Genomic DNA, 18,421 nt, shown 5'->3' with positions numbered 1-18,421 from the left:
GATAAGGGAGAGAGATATTTATGGAGTGGTAGGGAAAAGAATAAAGAAGGTATGTTCCAGAAGTTTACATAAAAACAGGTGTTTTTAATACCTTTGGGATGCTCATGTTATAAAGTGGGCATTCCAAGTATGACATAGAGAATTGGGTTTTTAAAAAAATGTTTGCATAGATTAGAATCATCATAGCTACTCCAAAAGGGGAAAAAGCATGAAAATAAAGTAAGACATTCTGCCTTGCCACTAATCATCCAGAGTTACCAGAGGCAAAGCAACCAGCGTGCCTCGTCATAAGTACAAATACTTAGTTGCTTTTGACTCTTATTGAAAAAATAATATCTTTCCCCCTGTTTGTCACTAGAATTGCCACTAGAAGAAAAGCCCTTCGTTTGCCCCAAATAAGCACCTCTGTTTTTCACAGCTTGCAGTAATGCTTAAAGTAAATAAGTTCTTGTGCAGCTAGCACTATTGGATTCATTCAATTGCCTGAACAAAGCTATTGTTTAGAGGTTTACAACAAGCCTTTTCTCTGTTTCCTTTAAAAGAATCTTCCTTGTTCCTGTGGTTGGCATGCTTAGTATAGTAAGCCTTTCTACAGTTTTCAAATGCTAAAGATAATTTTCCCCCACAGAAGAAATGAAGGAAGACTATGACACTATGGGGCCGGAAGCCACGATCCAGACCACAGTTAACAATGGTACAGGTAAGTTAAACTTATCACACCAACATCATGTTTGTCCTGGGTCACGCGCAGTTAGTAAGTCAGGGAAAGAACCATTAACCTGCCGGTTTGTATCTCCGTGACTTAACAACTAAGCCGAACCTTGCAAGTCTTTTGTTTTACTTCGAATCTAAATTCTCCTTTTTTTTTTCTGTATTTTATTCAGCAAATATATACCTTTTATTTTTAAACCCTTAATTTGCCTGTGAAAATTGAGAAAATGAAGCTGTATAAATAGACCCTTTCAAATCATGAGTTGGACAAATTTCTTATAGTAATATTTATTTTAAAGACTGCATGAATAATTTTAAAATAAGAATGTAAGGTGCCTCTTTTAGCTACCACTTGATAACACAGAGAATTCAAATAATATGATGTCATTTAAACATAAAGTTGTTTTTCAGAAAGACAAACTAAATTTCCATGAATATTCTTCAAAAATTCATCAGTGTTCCATTTTACTTTCTTCACTGCAGTAACTTCTAGCCCCTCTGAAGTTCTTAGGCAAAAGTTTTACAGAAAAGAATTGACAAACTCACTTCTTTTCAATGAAGTTAAAAAAATAACAGTAAAAAAAAGCAGTAGGTGTTATTTTGTTCCTCTCTCCACCACAGAGTAGCATTGAGAGATAGCATGGAGTTTTAGGACAATTGTGACATTCCATATTCTTTCTCAAAAAAGGAACAGCATTGTCTCTTAAATTCTCACATCTCCAGTGTAAATATACATTGACTCACTATATTTGTCTATCTTTTTCTGGATAAGACTAATTAATTTTGGTGTTTCAAACAATCCTCCACACTATCTTTACAAATATTAGCATAGGGCCCAGTGTAAAATTATCTTCTAAAACATATCAACAACAGCAAAAAAACCACACAACTGCTTCCACCCCACTCATCACTGAAAAAAAATTTTCATTTTAAGAAGTTTTAGATATGTAAATGATTAAAATGATATTCCTATCTTCCTTATGTTGATACACATAATAATATACTTCCCATGCTATGATTCTATTTACAATAATCTTATTAATAACTTACTAGGCACTGGTTCATTTTCTTGGATATAAAGAAATAATGAAAAACAGTAGTTATTTCTCTTTCATTTGGATAATATAAATTTAAGGTACTTAAATGAAATTATGGCAATATTGGATTATAGACATGGTATAGAATTAGAAACGAACAATCCTAATTTTTTGCTCTGGCAATAATGAGATTGTGTTCCAGGTGAGACAGCTACCTTCTTTGGAACTTAGCTTCTACACCTGAACATGAATTAATTGAACTAGATTCTTGTTAACAGTATTTCTAGTTTTAGTATTCTGTGTTGCAGGAATATCATCACTTTCTAAAATAGAAATAAGACGAAATGACTATTATACTTTCTATAATGTCCCAACTCATGGGATCAAAAATGGCTGCATGTTCCTTTCAAAGATAAATGATAAATTAAAGATAAATTTCAACTTCAAGTAGAAAAGTGCTAATTTTTATTAACCTGATGGGCATTTAAAGTGTGATAAGTGATTTCTTTTCATAAAGTAACAATTTAATATCTGTTTTATATACTAAAAGTCTTAAGTGAAGTTAATAAAAATTGTTTTATTCAGAAGATTTAAAAATCATCTTTGACTGTTCTTACACCAGGTTTTAAGATCCTTCTTCCACTTACTACTTAGTATTCTTATGCTTTTAGTCTATAAATAAGTCATTATCAGTGTCTCCTATACATTCCCTGTTGTGTGTATGTGTGGTAGAAGATGAGCCAGGAAGTCTAAGACATGGTTATTATTTAATTTGGAAGATGATACAACATACAAGAAAAGATAATAAACAATGCATGAAAATATGTGATACATATGCAACAAATGGTAGGACCCATAATTTTTCAAATTACGGAATGGGAGAGATCTTACAGGATGAATGCTCAGAAAAATTTCACGAAAGGGCCTCCCTGGTGGCGTAAGGGGTTAAGACGCTGTTCGCAGCCACTGCAGCATAAGTTCGATCCCCGACCAGGGAGCTACCCATATGGCGCAGCAGACCTCTCCTGCCTCGCCTGCTGCTCTCCTCAGCAGTGTATTTCAGTCTGCCTGTTCTGTTCCCCATTCTGTCTCTGGTGAATCCTCTCACTCCCACACCTCTGGCCTGTACCCCGGTTCTTGTATGCATAAATAAAAAAAGAAATTTCACAGAAGAGGTGAAATTTGTTTTTTGTTTTGTTTTTATTTTTTAATTATTTCTTTTTTATTTTATTTTATTTTTGCATAGAAGAACTAGGGTGTAGGCCAGAGGTGGGGGTGGAGGGGAGGGGAGTGAGAAGATTCACCCATCTCAGAGTGGGGAACAAAACAAGCAGATTCTGAAATATACTGCCAAGGGAAGCTGCAGGTGAGACAGGAGAGGTCTGCTGCACTATGTGTGGGTTAGCTCCCTGGCTGGGGATTGAACTCAGACTGTAGCAGTCATAGCACTGAGACTTAACCCCCAGGCCACCAGGGTGAACTTAAGAGGTGAAATTTTGAAATAAGTTCATTTTCAGTAGTCACAAGGGCAAGGAAGGACTTTCTACGAGAGGAGTGTGAGGGAACAAAAAAAAGATAATAGGTGATACCTACTCAGAGGATAATAGGTAAAGGGATTTGGCAGAATCAGAGGGTCCTTGGACACAATTCATGAAAAAAAAAAAGGTGTATGTTTAAGGCAAAGCCAGATGAGGGTGAATATAAAGCATCAGACGAAAGAAGGTTGTATTATACTATTGTGACTTCTGTGAGGGAAAAACCAGACTTTGAGAGACCAACTGGAAGTCATTGTAGTTACTCAGGTGTGAAGTGATAAAAAGCTTGTTCTAGGGTGGTGACAGTGGTAAAATTAGCAACATGACTTCTTAACAACCAATTGATTCTCTGGGTGATGGAGTCAAAATGGCTTCACAATTACACATCTGCATGTTTAGCATATGGCAATCCTTGCTATTTCTAAATAAACAGAAAAAGTATTCAATTTTGAGGTGAGCTTGAGCTGGTCGTTAGATGGAAGCATTTTCATATAAAAGTTGGACATATGTGTATAGATGAGGGTATGATAGTGTCCAATGGAAATGAGGAATTGAAACCCAGGAAGTCAGGGCTGGAGCTAGGGCGATGAGAGGCATGCAAATATATGCAGATGTATCATGGGACTATGTGATTTATCATTCAGAACATATTTATTCAAACAAGTAGAAAGCTGGGGCCTTAGTTCTTAGTGGGTACTGAAAAATCAAGTTCACTGAAAGAAAAAAGTTTGCAAGAGCAAGAAAAAAATAAACCTCTAGAAGGGAAAGAAAGAGCATTTCAAAAAGGAAGGATTAATCAATCCAATCAAAAGATTGAAGTAACTAAATTTGAAAGAATACTGAGCAAATACATTGGATGTGGTGATTAGGAATTTATTAGTGATCCTCAGTTTACAACTGCCCTTTACAAAATAAATACTTACCTCTTCCCAAACATAAGTTTACTGCTTCTTATCCTTAGCATCTTCTTGCATGCTCAATGCATGTGGTATTGAAAGAATATATCTTCTCTGATTGAGGTTACTTCTTAATGGGCCATCTCTTCCTCTCCATCTAAGTTCTACTGATCAAGATCCACCTACTACTTCTCTTCTTCTCTTAATGCTACTCTGAACCTGTAATGATATCTTCTTTCAATGAACTCCTATAGAACAAATAATTTTCCTTTCCATAAATCCTATGGTTGCTATTAAATACTGTGTAGTCTTTCCCAAACTAGATTTCAAACTCTGAGAGCACGGATTGTTTCCTAGGTTACCACATAGTCTTTAAGAGTGCCTTAAAATTAGTAGGTTCTCAACATATATTTTTAAATTGAATGAATATGGTATTCTCTAATATTAGATAATATTTTTTTTTTCTTTCCTAATAAAAGCAGAACCAACAGACACTGGAATAGGTAGACATATTTTGAACAAATTAAGTGAATTCTTGGATTAAAAGTGTTGTTGGAATGGGTTATTGGGGAAAGACAAAAATAGACTTTTATATTTCTCTGAATAGTCAACACAAAATTTTCATAATAAAAGTAAGGAAATAAAAATAAGGAAAAAACTCAGAATTTCCTCCTTAATTTTACAAACCTACTAAGTAGTAAAATTTAACGAACTTCATAAAAAATTATAATCTTTAGAATATAAAAATATCTCCTTCTAGTATACTCCGCTGAGTACAAGCTGTAAGAAACAATGAACAAGGTTTAATTGAAGTGAATTACAGAATTCTAGAATTGAAAGTTATTCTGTAGAACAATTCCTTAACTGTAATTTGACAGTCAAGGAAATCATAGTTTAAAAAATTGCCACATGGCTCTAACTATTCCACATAGCTAGATTTGGGACTAAAATCTAAATTAGCTGACATATCCTTTCACTATAGAAGGTTTTTCATCACTCCGAGGAGCTGCCCCTGCCAGAAACTATGGTGTCACCTTTGACACTTACATACTTTATCTAATTTGTCATCAAGAACTATCAAGTATATTGTCACAAATATTTTATATCACTAGTTTTTACTCCCTTTTTTTCACTATCCTAACTTAAATCCTTTCATTTCATTCGAATTATTATAATGCCTTTTTAACCAGTTTCCCTAGTTATAATCCCTAATTTATTTAGCCCATTCTTCACACTAAAAATGTTAGTTTGAAGTTATTTCCCTAAGGCAGGTGGATAATAGTAGTGCATTCCCCACTCCACTTCCTATTCAGCCTGTGTGGTTCTCCATTGCCTTCAGGGTGAGCTGGCAGCCTCCATGATCGTACTCCACCTTACTTTTAATATTACTTCCCAGACCAGCTCTGAAGTGCTTTTTACCACTTTTATGCCTTTACTCACTCATGGTTTCCCCTCCGCCTAGAAACTCACTCATTCTTCTTTCGCCTGGTAGCATCCTGCACATTCTTAATTTCTTAATCCACATTTCCTAATTTCCATCAGGAAAATATTTTAACCTCCCACGTAGGATTAACCACTCCTTCCTTTGATGATCTTCTCATAGAATTTACTTCATTTTCTCTCATCGATCTAAGCATCTGAAAGTGTGTTTTGCCCCACTAAATTGTAAGCTACTTGAGGGCAGGAATTATGTGGGGTCTTGGTCACTTTATCTAGACTGCTCTAGATCAGAAAGAGTTTTTGAGGAAATTAGGAAGTGACAAACAATAGTTGGGCTTCTCTTTTATATTTTCATGTTGACATATGTTTGATAACTGGCCTGAAGGTATTAAACTAGACATGTTCATCTCCCATTATTCTAGTCTCCCAAAAGAAAAAGATTCAATTACATTTGACTGGTCTCCAGGCTTCATATCCTTCTCTGTTCCATCAGTCCACATTCCTCCTTTAACTCTTTTCTCATTGTCCAAATGCCCTTCTTAGAATGCTTTCTTGTTCCTTAGTAGCTATAGGGGAAAATTAACATTCTTCAGTCTGTTATTAATGAACTCCTATAGAACAAATAATTTTGTTTTATTTTGTTCTATTTTGTTCTAAGAGCAGTGTCTCATTCCTATCATATCAAATCCTTGGTAAATCAGAAAAGAATATTTGTCCCAATTTCTGAATCATCGCCTGTGCTATTCCTTGAGACCCTACTCTCTCACCCCCTTTTCTTTAGTCATGCAAACTCTACCTGCCCTTTTCTTCTTCAGGGTGAGCTCACACCCCTTAATCTGGTCATTCCTTAATGCCCAAGCCTCATCGATCTCTCCATCCTCTGAAATCCCACAAACCTCAGATGCACATCACTAATTTTAACATGCTGACTTGTTCCTTTATATTGTTTGCACCTATTTCATCTAGTTAATTTTGTGAGCACAAGAGATTTCTTCAGCAATGAAATGGAGGCAAATTGTCATGATGTCAACGTCATAGGTGTGTTAAGGTACTGAATAAATAATGAATATATTGGCCATAATAACTCCTCCAAAATATTTGCTTTAAGAAAACAACTATTCCATTTGTCTCAAAATATCCAGTACCGTGGTGAACACATCCAGTGCACATTTTGACTGATAAAATTAATGAATGAATATTTGGTGGAGAAGACATGGACTCTAAGAAAGGAAGCTGTAATAGTGCAAAACACTTTCTATGGAAGGGAGTAAGTCCAGTAACTTCAGAGAGTGAAACCAGGATTTAAGTCCTTGAAATAAAATTTTTAAAGGCAAAGAGCAACAGTCTAAGGATGTATCACTACTTTTTCCCTGCAAAGTTAGATGAGCAGCTCAGCAAATTGATTTGTAACATAAAGCATTGAAAATACTGATTTATATTAATAACTTTCCACATTGCATTTAATATTTCCACATTGGTTTTAATGTCTTAAAAAGTAAAATAAATTAAAATTGTGTGCTTTTATCGCTTCTCGGCCTTTTGGCTAAGATCAAGTGTAAAATTGTGTGCTTTAACACTTAAGACAAAAAATGCCCCCCCCCTTTTTAACAAAGACTCTAGCTTTCAAATGAGTCAGATTAAAATTCAGAATAAAATGTAGAATTTTTGAGAGTGTGGAAAAGCTGTTCTGTAATACAGACATGGAAAAACTTAGAAGCATAATAAACATGAGTTTGTGTATGTGCTAGTAGTAACAAGGATCTATCTCAGGTTCGTGGAGATCATTAGCATTAATGCAAATCCATGTGCACATCAAGACCCAAATAGGCCCCTGATGTTTTCTACTTTGAATGTGTGAAAGTTATATTTACTCAGACAATCTAGTTCTCTAGTTATAAAGAGCTATTAATAACTACCTGCATCTTTGCTTCTTTTGCTGGGAATAGAAAAACACCTTATATCTAGAAACTGGGCAAGACCAATTTAGGTCTCAATTATTAATCTTATATATGAAGAAAATTATTGCCCAAGAACTAACTATGTTGGCTCTCACTATAGTCATTAAGCAAGCCTCTAATATTTTAAGAATGATATGCAAATGCTTTTACATTTGAAAGGCAAGTGTTTTTTATAATGCTCCAGATTCTAAAGTAAGATAAACTACATTTGAAATTTGTCTCTACCAATTACTTAGTTGCAGGAACTTCAGTATATAATAAATCTTCATATTTACATCAGCAAAGTAGAAATAATAATTCCCTATGTACAAAGTCTCATGGTAGGAATTAAAGCTACAAGTAAGCTTTAAATCACTTCTATTCATTAAGAAATAAATGCATTCTGAACTGTTTCTTCCCATCACACTGGTTCTTCATTAACTTCTCTAGAAAACAAAAATACAATATTTAACAGATTTGCAAAGGAAGGACTAACCAGTCCATTTTGAGGGCCTTTGTCAATTAGATTCTTTTGACAACTTGGAAAACTACCCAAACAAATTGTTAGATGCACTTTAGATTAAAATATGGCAATCAAGAAGGAATGAATGGTTCAGGTTTATCTTCATCTTTTCTAGCATTTTTTTAATATAGAAAAGGATTTAGTAGTATTTATATAATGTTTGTGAAACAGCCAAAGATTTTTCCTTACTTGATCACTGACTAGCATCAGAGTCACATCCTTTAAAAAAAAAAAAAAAAAAAAAATCCTATCCTGGATAACAACCAAATAAACAAATGATAAAATGTTTGTCATTTGTTAACAACTACTAAGATACCAATATTCATTCTTTTCAGAATATTCTTTGTGTGCAAAATTTGAACTGAGCCTTGAGAAAGAAACTTGAAGGGAATAGGAAGATGTAGTCCTTAAGGACTGCAGAATCTTATGGTGCAATAGGAAAAATCAAATCATAATATAGGAAGGCAAAATTTACAAACAAATAATTATAGCCTCATTAACTATTCAGGTCAATATGCACTTAGGGAGGCCCTACTAAGTGCAAGACATTTTGTTAGGCATCATGAAAGATACAATGATCAAGGAATAATCTGTTATTAAGGACTTATCTTCAATTGGGTAAATAAAATAATTGTAGATGAATAAGAAATACATATAAATTGGTTAGCACAGGTTAGGACATATTAAATGCTCAACTGATGTTAGACATTATTATTATTACTATATTATTATATTAAGATGGTTAATTTGAAATACAGCAAACTAAGTAGGAATAAGTGAAAAGTATTCAATATTGCAGAGGACTTCGGAAAGAGTATAATAGGGTCAACGATTGCAGAGGGGAATATAAATCTTAAAGAGATTACAAGTTTCAGGGTAAGTTTTCTTCAATGCAAAGGTTTGTTGAACAGCCTTTGTGCAAAAGAAAGAGAAAGACTAAAAGTGAATAAGAAGAATGGGTAAAAGACATTACAGTAGGCTATCAGATGAGTTGTGAGGAAATAGCTTTAGATGGTAGCCTTGGCTGTAGGTAGAGACAGATTTTTCTTAGCAATAAGATCAAAAGAAGGGAAAATGATAATCAAAAGATTGCAGTTGAACTTAAAGTAGCTTAAGGAACTCATAGTTTATATGAGTTCCATTCTTTGAAATAAGTAGGAAAAGAACTCATCAGGTGACCGTAGTAAGGAGATGGGAGCAGAGTTGGAATCTTGAGGAGTGGATCTTGAGAGTAAGGCTGTGGAAGTTCTATGAAGATCCAATTATCATTAAGACTACCCTATTTCAATAAAATAAACAAATGAATCTGCACAACTATTTAAGATTCCTTAGGTATTTAGAATATTCTAAGAGCAGAGAAACTGAGCTGGATTTTAGTTCGGCAATCAAGAATGTTACAAGTATAATAGACAGTAATGGAAGTGAATTTAAGCTCCAAGTTGAACTGAAGCGAGTAAAGTAGAGTGGGTGAACTGGACTCAGGGTCTGACTATCATAAAGTACCCGTTTCTGAGAGATAAGGAGCTAAATGATGAACAAAGACAAAAGGTTGAAATCAGAGAGTGAAAGTTACAAGTTCTGGTTCATAGAGTTGGCGTTATCCAAGTTTAGTCCTGTACCACCGTGTGGCTATCCATGTCATTAGACTACAGAAGGGCAAAGCACAATTTGGCCAGGATTCTGCATGGACTCTCTCTGGAGTAATGAAGTGCCTCAGAATAATGGTAATGGCATATATATGGAACAAATATCATTTTACTTGAGCTACATAGGTAGTGTCATAAAACATGATGGTGAAATTGAATGACATAGACTTCAAAAAACTATAGTTCCAGATTGGAGGCTCTTTGAGGGTAGAGGTTAATTTGCTCTCTTCCATTTTCCCTCTTGGTAGATTTAATGTTAATACAGCCTTGATGGTTGACAAACATATTGTCTGTTGAGTTAGTTAATAAGGGATTAAACATAAATGATGAGTGAATTAATAAAGTAGGAATGCTAACTTGAAATAGTAGTGTAAATCAAGGAATACTTTGACCCATCTTCTTTGCTGTCTGTTAAGACAGATGAAATCAGGACTAGCTCAGCTGGAAAGGTCTGTGAGCGATGGGATATTATCAAGGGATGACACAGTTTCATTTAATCTGAAGAAGTGGAACCCATGTAGGAGGATATCATTAAGCATAGGAGGAGATAAACAAGTTTTATGTGAAATGGGAAAGCAAAATGAACCGTGAATAAAGTTTTTTCTTGGCTTCTCATCCTAAGTTAAGCTTGAGACTTTTTTTTATTTACTATAACCGTAAAAGTTATTAATATAAAAGTTCACCTTTAATGAATTTCGTGAACAAAAATTCACCTTTGCAAGATGTTTCATAAAGTTATTCTGTATTGAGTGCTTGTAGGAACATGATTAAGAATATGATTATGTCTAAATTAGGAAAATATATTTTGTAAATGTTAAATGGAAAATTAAAATAAGTATTTTGAGTGGAAAATGTGAAGAAATTTTATGATGTTTTCTCTTTGTCCCAGTAGACCCAGACAGATGTGAATCACCTAAGTAAATAAGTAAAACAAGTACCTAGCATTCAGAAGAGCAGGGACACTGAACAAAAAATAGAGGGGGAAAAAAAGTTTTAAAAACAATGTTTTATTTATATTGAAGTAGACATTTACATTGACTTTCTCATACTAATTTTATGATATTATAATGTTATTTAAATTACTTATGATGTCATAGTGATATTCTTGGTGTGTAGGACGTATTTAAATCATATCACATTACTTAAGCATGATGAAAAGTTTAAAAGACAGGCCTCTCTCCTCATATTCTCTTTCTCATATAGTAAGTTATGATACAGTGGAAAGAGTAATTGTTGACGAGTCAGGATATATGAATACTATATCCAGCTTTTCCAGAAGCTATTTATGTAACTGTGTATGAATCATTAACCTCACTGTACCTTGGTTGTACCATAAGTTAAATGAGAAAATTAGACTAGAAATTTCGGGCTTCATCCCACCCTACAGTTTATTCTAATGAGATTTTACTAGAAAACATGAACAAAGAAAACAAAAGCATGGGCTACGTTAGCTAGTATGGGAGTGGGGATTTTCGGTGTTCCTGCCTCATGATATTATACCTGGGGTCAGTATTTTGCTTGGGCAACCTGCACAGTCACAGAGTGTCCTCACCTTTGGTTTAATGCTCTGCTGTTGGATTGTGTGCAGAGGTGCAGCAAATTTTAGTCTTACTTGTACCTAAAAAAGTGTGTGAGGATAATAGCAGAGTGTAAGCCAGGGTGGGAAGGGGTGGGATCCTGGATTTACCACCACCTAAAGCACCAAATAGAAATGCTATTTCCATCCAGGTTTACAGGATCTTCCCTAGATTCCTCCAGATAAAGATAAAGATCTACATCTTAAAAGAAAAGTCTTGCATGAGCAAGGAACATCATGGTAAAAGGTATAACTCCCTTAAATTGATGATGTTGGTGATAAGGAGGCTAGCAAGCAGCTCATTAAGTACAAGTTCTGTGTGTCATTAGCAAAGAAGAAAATGGGGGACATAGTAAGAAAGTTTCTGTACCTTTATTATCTTTTTGATTGAATAACTTCCAATTCCTATTATTACTCTTACACGGGATTTAAATTAAAAATTTAAATGAGCTAGCTCTCTTATATGTGTAACAGAAGTAACACAAGTTGATCACAAGGTATTTCTCAGCAAGAGTTGAGTGGATATATAGTGTTAATCATTTGTCCAAGATCACTTTATCAGATAATTCCATTACTACCTAAATACTTAATGAAGAGAGAGTCCTACTATTATAAAGCATGTAATTTTCTTCTTGTTTTTGTCTGTCACATTTTTATGTATTACAAGAGTTTTGTCATCCAGTTCAATATGTCATGCAAATCATCATTTTAAAAAATATTTGTTAATTTCATATGAGCTTCAAAAAATAAAGTAGAGAAAAGATAGATTTTTGAAGAGAGAAAAACAGAAGTAGTACTTGGCAGGTTAGACAGGATGGTCATTTTCTGACTATAATCAGCATACACCAAGAAGAACCTGCCACTTCCTGGCTAATGAACACTGTGGTTTTATTCGCTTTGTTTGAGATTAGGAGCAACTATCTCACTTCACAGCAGGAGTTCCCACAATGAATAACTGAAACACCAAGCTTCTTGAGCATTTCCTTCATTCATTCAAATGTTTAATAATAAGCAGCTTTCCTGCTGATGTCTATGGTTTCCAGGGCCTCCAAATATGTTTTTCCCTCCACAATCTGTGTATATGGTTCCTCTATCAAAAGCTGTGTTGCTTTAAGTTATTTTATTGAAAAGAATACAGATACTGACCTGACCAGTGAATAAAAAAATTAATCAACAAGGGAATTAATTAATCAGAATTATGGGATTCTGAAACTTTGAGGACATCCCCCAAAAGCACATTGCAGCTCATTTTACAATTGAGGATATTGAGATTAAAAAAAAAAACACAAAATAGCTGAACCAGAGTGAGAGGTGCAATGACCTTGAACTTGGTCTAATAATTGAATAGTATTAAGCACCGAGTGCCAGGCACTATGGGAGCACTGGTGATGCAAAGAATAAGACGTGATCCGTGCTGTTATTAGTTCACAGACAAGTAAACAAAAGATTACACATGATGTGACAAGTTTAATGATGGAGACACATAGATGATGTTCAGTAAGTGCTGAAGGAGGGTGTGACTGGGTTTGAGACAGCCAAGAAGGCAGCCTGACCTGAGAGTCCTTCTGTGCTTTCCCCCAAAGCTGTGTTACCAAATGCCTGATTTAACCAGATGAAGCAGAGAATTGAATTCCTAGGTTCTTAAACTGGACATGCAGCAGAATCCCTAGAAGGGCTTAAACACAGGTTGCTGACTCAGTAGGTCTGGGGTAGATCCCAAGAATTTGCTTCTGAACAAGTTGCCAGGTAATTCTGATGCTGCTGGCATGGGAATCATATTTTTAAAAACACCATCCCACAGCATCCTCAGGTGTTATGTGTCTCCACAAAAAAAGAAGACATTTTAAGCGAACACTGAATCACTGGAGCAAAAAGACCTTATTTTATAAACCCTCTAGCATCAAATAAGTCTAATAGTCTTTGCAGTAATACATCAACTCCAAAATTTGGCACGGTAATATCAAAGAGCAATGTATATTACCTAACTTGCACCTTTTTTTAAAAGGTGTGGATTCTGTACTGATCCATTGCCATCAAAGCTGTGTAAGGGTTAGTAATCTCTAAATCTCGATATTTATAATCCTTAATATAAAACCTCACTTTAAAATTAGACTGTGTCCCTGACTAGGCTGCTTCCTGCTGTTCAGGGAGATATTTGATCCTGTAGAATACTACAGACTCCCATCCCCCCATGCCTCCTGCCACTTTGCTCCTAAAGCTCTTACACATGGGGAACTCGCGTTGGCATCTGCACGTGTTCCCTGGAGAAAGCCATGTCAGAGCAGGCATGGAGAGACCAGCCCGACACTGCACTAATTCCAAGAAGAGAAACAAACTTGGTCACTCTTGACGAGCCTTCCCTGGCTTTACAAACACCTCTGTAGCAGTCGGAGGCTCTGCTGGGCTGCCCGTGTAGCTGTGTAATGAGAAAAAGATCATCCCCTTCCCTCACGGTTCTTTTTAAATATCTGGTGCCAATATGTGTTTTGGAAGCCTCTGCAGAAAGGCACACATGCATTTTTAATGATGAAATGCTTATATTTCATTAATTAACCTACTTTAAACAAAGTAGCCATGAGAATTTATATACTGCAATAAATGCTGAATATGGGCTTCTTTGGACTAAAAAATTTCAATATAAATGACTAAATTAAAAATAATTTTCTATGTTTTCTAATCATCTAAAAAGGTTGTAAATAAAGAAACTTCTTCAGAAAGATGATGAATAGTTACTTAGCTTTGTGATTGTTTCTTCTGGTCTCTTTGCCTTGACAAATGAAGTGAGTGAAAGTCAGACTGTATGACAGATACATAATTTCTGTGTTATACTGAAAAGGTATCCTATGCATATACATCAGATCCCCTGATCTAAATATATGTATATTTATATGTCTGTATATTTCAGAACATAACCATTTTATGTGTATGCCTCTAAATAGGAGAACTGCAGAAGTGGGAAAAAATTATAAGTCCATATCACTATGTCCTCATCCCCAAGCACACTCTCTTGCACTAGTACACACTCAATAATCAGTTATTAAATAAAGGAATGGATGAATGACTCTAGTAAGTTTTTTACATATAGTTGCTTCAGTTCTTCTAGATGCCCCAAGATATTTTCCTTCCCAAAAGTACTATTTATTCATTTTGATGTTTATTAAAATGACTTAGCATAATAGCCAAACATATTTCTTTTACTGTTTATAAAAGCTAAAAACACTCTGGGTAGTAGACCAGTGAAAAGTTGTACCTGTCTTCCTATATGGGCATGTTTAGTAAAGGAAATAAATGGTGGGCAGATAAAGGGTAGAGAGGAAATCAGAAAAGGAGAAGGAATGAGTATCAAGTCTCATAAATAATTACTTATAAACACTAAGTACAATTCATTTTTAAGTATCTTTGAGCTTTATCCTAAAACAACTTGAATGATATGGAGATCAATAATATTTCTCTTTTATTTAGAGTTCTGTTAACATTGCTTGTTTCTTAGGCAATAATTTTTATATCATTCCATATTAATATTTAACATTATTTTAAAAGATTAATATCTCTCTGAGATAGATATAAAGGTGCTAATGAAGGTATCATTAATAAGGATCATTTGTGAGATTGACCAAAATATTTACAAGAAATTTGAGGCTTTTCTAACTTGAAGAGGCATAGAAATTTACCCTAACATTGTTAAAATACACAAGGCAATGAAGAAACGTTTTTAATTAATGAAGTTCTTTTTTTGGAGAGGGAAAAGTTTACCTAACCTTAGGGAAGGTTGAGCTATATGTAAGACATTAGGGTAAACTTTAGGACTAAATACAAAATCTCTAGAGAAGATCTGGGAAGAAATTAGTTGAGATTTCTTGTGAATTTTGTTATGGTTTGATCAGTAATACCATGCAAATATCCTCTGTCAGTGTGTTTTGGCAGTTCTTCCAAGAAGACCAAGGAGTGAAGACGATAACAGGAAAAAAAAAAAAAAAATGAAAGAAAAGAAAAATGGGGCTGATTTTGCACTAGAAAAAATAATTCTAGAACTTTTTAGCACATTTTCTACCTCATTCCTTTGCCCACTCTACGGTATTACCAAAAAAAAAAAAAAAAAAAAAAAAAAAAAATCCCTGTAAAAACCAAAGCTATAAACTCCCAAATAGAATCAAAACCTCATCCTTTCCAAAAATTTTGAGAGCAACCAAAATTCAATTCTCTCATTTGTTCCAATATCATCATAATTAAGGTGATTTTAGGTGGAAGAGACTGAAACAACATAGCTTAAAGTAGGAAAGAGAACTTACCTCCTCACAGACTCTGAGGAGGATTGACAACAAAGCGACTGGAAGGACAAAGACATAGATTGATCTCAGGAGCAAGAGTCAGAAATGTACTTGCAATCTTGTCTGCTTTTCTCTAAGTTTCTGCTTCATTCTCTCCGTAAATCTTATTCTCTCTACATCTTACAGCTGTAGTCATGTGGGAGGAAAATGCATTGATGCTCTCTTTGGAGCAAAGTCCTAAAATTATAGGGAAGGAATTTACTGAACTCATTCGGATCTGTTAGCTTTACCTGGACCAATTAACCATTTGGCTTGGAGAATGGAGGACTGAGATTGGTTCACCTCAGGTGCAGATTAATCCACTGTGACCAGGGATGCAGAACCATGTAATAATGTCAGTACCCCTGGGTAACAGAAGATATGGCAATAGGGAAAATAAGAATCCGTTCCCAGGCAAAGGAGAATGTTTTGGTGCTGGGCAGAAAAACTCTATGGTACAAGTATCCGCAGTAACACCAGAGAAAAAGCACAGTGTATCCATGGTGGTAATCCTAGACTTTAGCCCACTTAAGTAAATCTAGATATATGAGATATATAACTAATAGCATAATTATACCCCATGAAGAACATCTTGATGGAGCAAATAGATTTAATCGACTGAATACTATCTTCTTCATGAAACCTTTAATACTCATCTGGACCTTATCAAACTCTTGCAAATATTTGTCATCATTACTACACAATTTATCACATAATTGTTCTACAATTGCTTGCATAATAAGTCTAAGTCCCTAGCTCAACTGTGGCTATCTTATACTTCTTTTTACTCGAAGATTTCTACACCAAGATGAATATTAAGGACATAATTTTTTCCACATTCTTTCCATGAATGGTTCTTGAGAGCCCACTAATTTCTAGACAATATATGTGATGCTTAGGGTACAGAGATGATCAAAGATGATTCTTAAAGAGAGCACATGATTTGAGGTCTTTTGTCCCCATCACACTTGGCATAGAAATCTAGCATAGCCAAATTTGATCTAGCAGGTGAATTGCCTGTCCAAACACCAGTAGAGTATCTAGATGCAGTTTAGTTTGCCTATCCAGAAAAATCAGAATTTTCCTCCCTTTTAAACCAAAAAAGCTATTAATGCAAATCCAATTGAATTTGCATTTGATTACATTTCTGATGGAAACATTCATATGCAAATGAAAATTCATGCAAAGATAGCCAGATCATTCAAATAGTTGCTGAAATATCAAGATAAAATTAGGACGTTAAATGTACATCCGTCAATTTTGCTAGGTTACACTAAGGATCATCAAGTGGGACAATGTTCTTGAAAAACTTAAATCCTGTCTTTAACATTTGACAATATTCAAGTAGGTCTGAGCTGGGGAAGGAACTATTAATGTTACCTTCTACTGCGACAGGTTGGAAGAGAAGTCAGTCACTGGTTAAAAATCAGGTTCTTGGATCTACCATTTTTTCCTTTTATCTTTTTTTTTGCCTTAAAAACAAAAGATGATTTTTGATAAGATCTGAAGTTACTTTGATGATGCAAAACAATGAACAATTAATTAGCTTGTGTAGGTTGGCAGGTCCTGCTACTCCCTAGCAATTTAATGGAGTTAAATAACCCCATCAAATCACCACCAATAAGTATCATTTAGAAAGTATCTACAGCATCATGATATACTCACAGAAAAGTGATCTTAATTAATGTCTGTATTCTTACTTACGAGTCTAAGAAAGGAGTTAAATAAGATTTTAAGATATAATAATCTTATCCTCTGTTACACATTCTAAACCATTATAATTGAAGGAATACAGGTCTTGGAATCAGACTATTGGTGCTGTCACAAGTTGGAGTGACAGAAGAGAAGGGTTTGAGATCAGTGTTCGGGATCATTAGCACTTTTTTTTTTTAAGATTTATTTATTAATACAGGCACTGGGTACAGTCAGAAGCATGGGAGGGTGAGAGAATTCACCAGAGCCAGAGCTGAGAGCAGAGCAGGCAGACTGATGAAGTACACTGCTGAGGGGAGCAGCGGGCGGCAGGAGAGGTCTGCGCGCCATGTGGGACCCTCGCCCGGCGGCCGGGGATCGAACCGGCGCTGCAGAGGCTGCAGGCAACTTCGCAACCCAGCGCTCAACCGCTGCGCCACTGGGGAGGCCCCATTAGCACTTATTTAATAGTCTACGAAGAGTAATGCTCCTCACTTCTCTTTTATTTCAGTCAAAGTTTTAGTGCATAGTTTCAAAGCTTTTTAGAATTCCATGGCTCCCAGCTTTGATGAATGAATGTCACTACCATCATCACATTTGGAAAACCTGGAATTGTGAAAGGATTTTAACCTCTCCCTCCTTAACATACGCAAGACTTCCCAATCCAGTGATTTTACTCTCAAATGCAACCACGTCTCATATATAGTTTTCACTACCAATTCCTTAATGTTTATATTGATATTTGCCCAACCTATGGCAAGACCTCTTACTCATGTCCCAAAATCAACTTCTCTCTTCCTCTAATGTCTAATAATAAACTATAGCCAGAGTTGTCATTTGAAATTGATATAATCCATAATTGCATTCTACCATCTTCCTTGTATCCTCCTGCAACGTCTTCCTGTTTCTCTTAGAATAACCCCCAAATCCTTAGCAAAGCTATCACAAGCTCTCTGGTCTGGTTCCGGCCTGCCTGTCCACCCTTACATCAAGCTCCCCTTTGACTCTGCACTCTAGTCCTGTCCTTTCAGACTCTGAAATATTCCATGCCCCTTCCAGCCATCTCATCTGTGCACAAGCTGCTATTCCTCTCCCTTCTTCTAAAGTTAGTTAACTTTATG

At 35.2% G+C, this 18,421-nt stretch overlaps 1 protein-coding gene across 3 annotated transcripts in view; it reads left to right on the top strand.

Moving 5' to 3' along the window:
* ZEB2 (zinc finger E-box binding homeobox 2) overlaps window positions 1–18,421 on the top strand; it is a 134,786-nt gene that overhangs the window by 94,198 nt on the left and 22,167 nt on the right. For all 3 annotated transcript variants that reach the window (XM_037523298.2, XM_037523299.2, XM_037523300.2), the window contains exon 4: window positions 629–700. In XM_037523298.2, coding sequence (XP_037379195.1) covers window positions 629–700 — 72 coding nt within the window. The remainder of the gene's footprint in view (window positions 1–628; window positions 701–18,421) is intronic.

This window comes from Talpa occidentalis, unplaced genomic scaffold (genome assembly GCF_014898055.3).
Source record: "Talpa occidentalis isolate TD23 unplaced genomic scaffold, MPIMG_talOcc4v2.1 talOcc4.3, whole genome shotgun sequence".
NCBI lineage: Eukaryota > Metazoa > Chordata > Mammalia > Eulipotyphla > Talpidae > Talpa > Talpa occidentalis.
The sequence above is the reverse complement of the archived record's forward strand: the minus strand, read 5'-3'. Positions and strand labels throughout refer to the sequence as shown.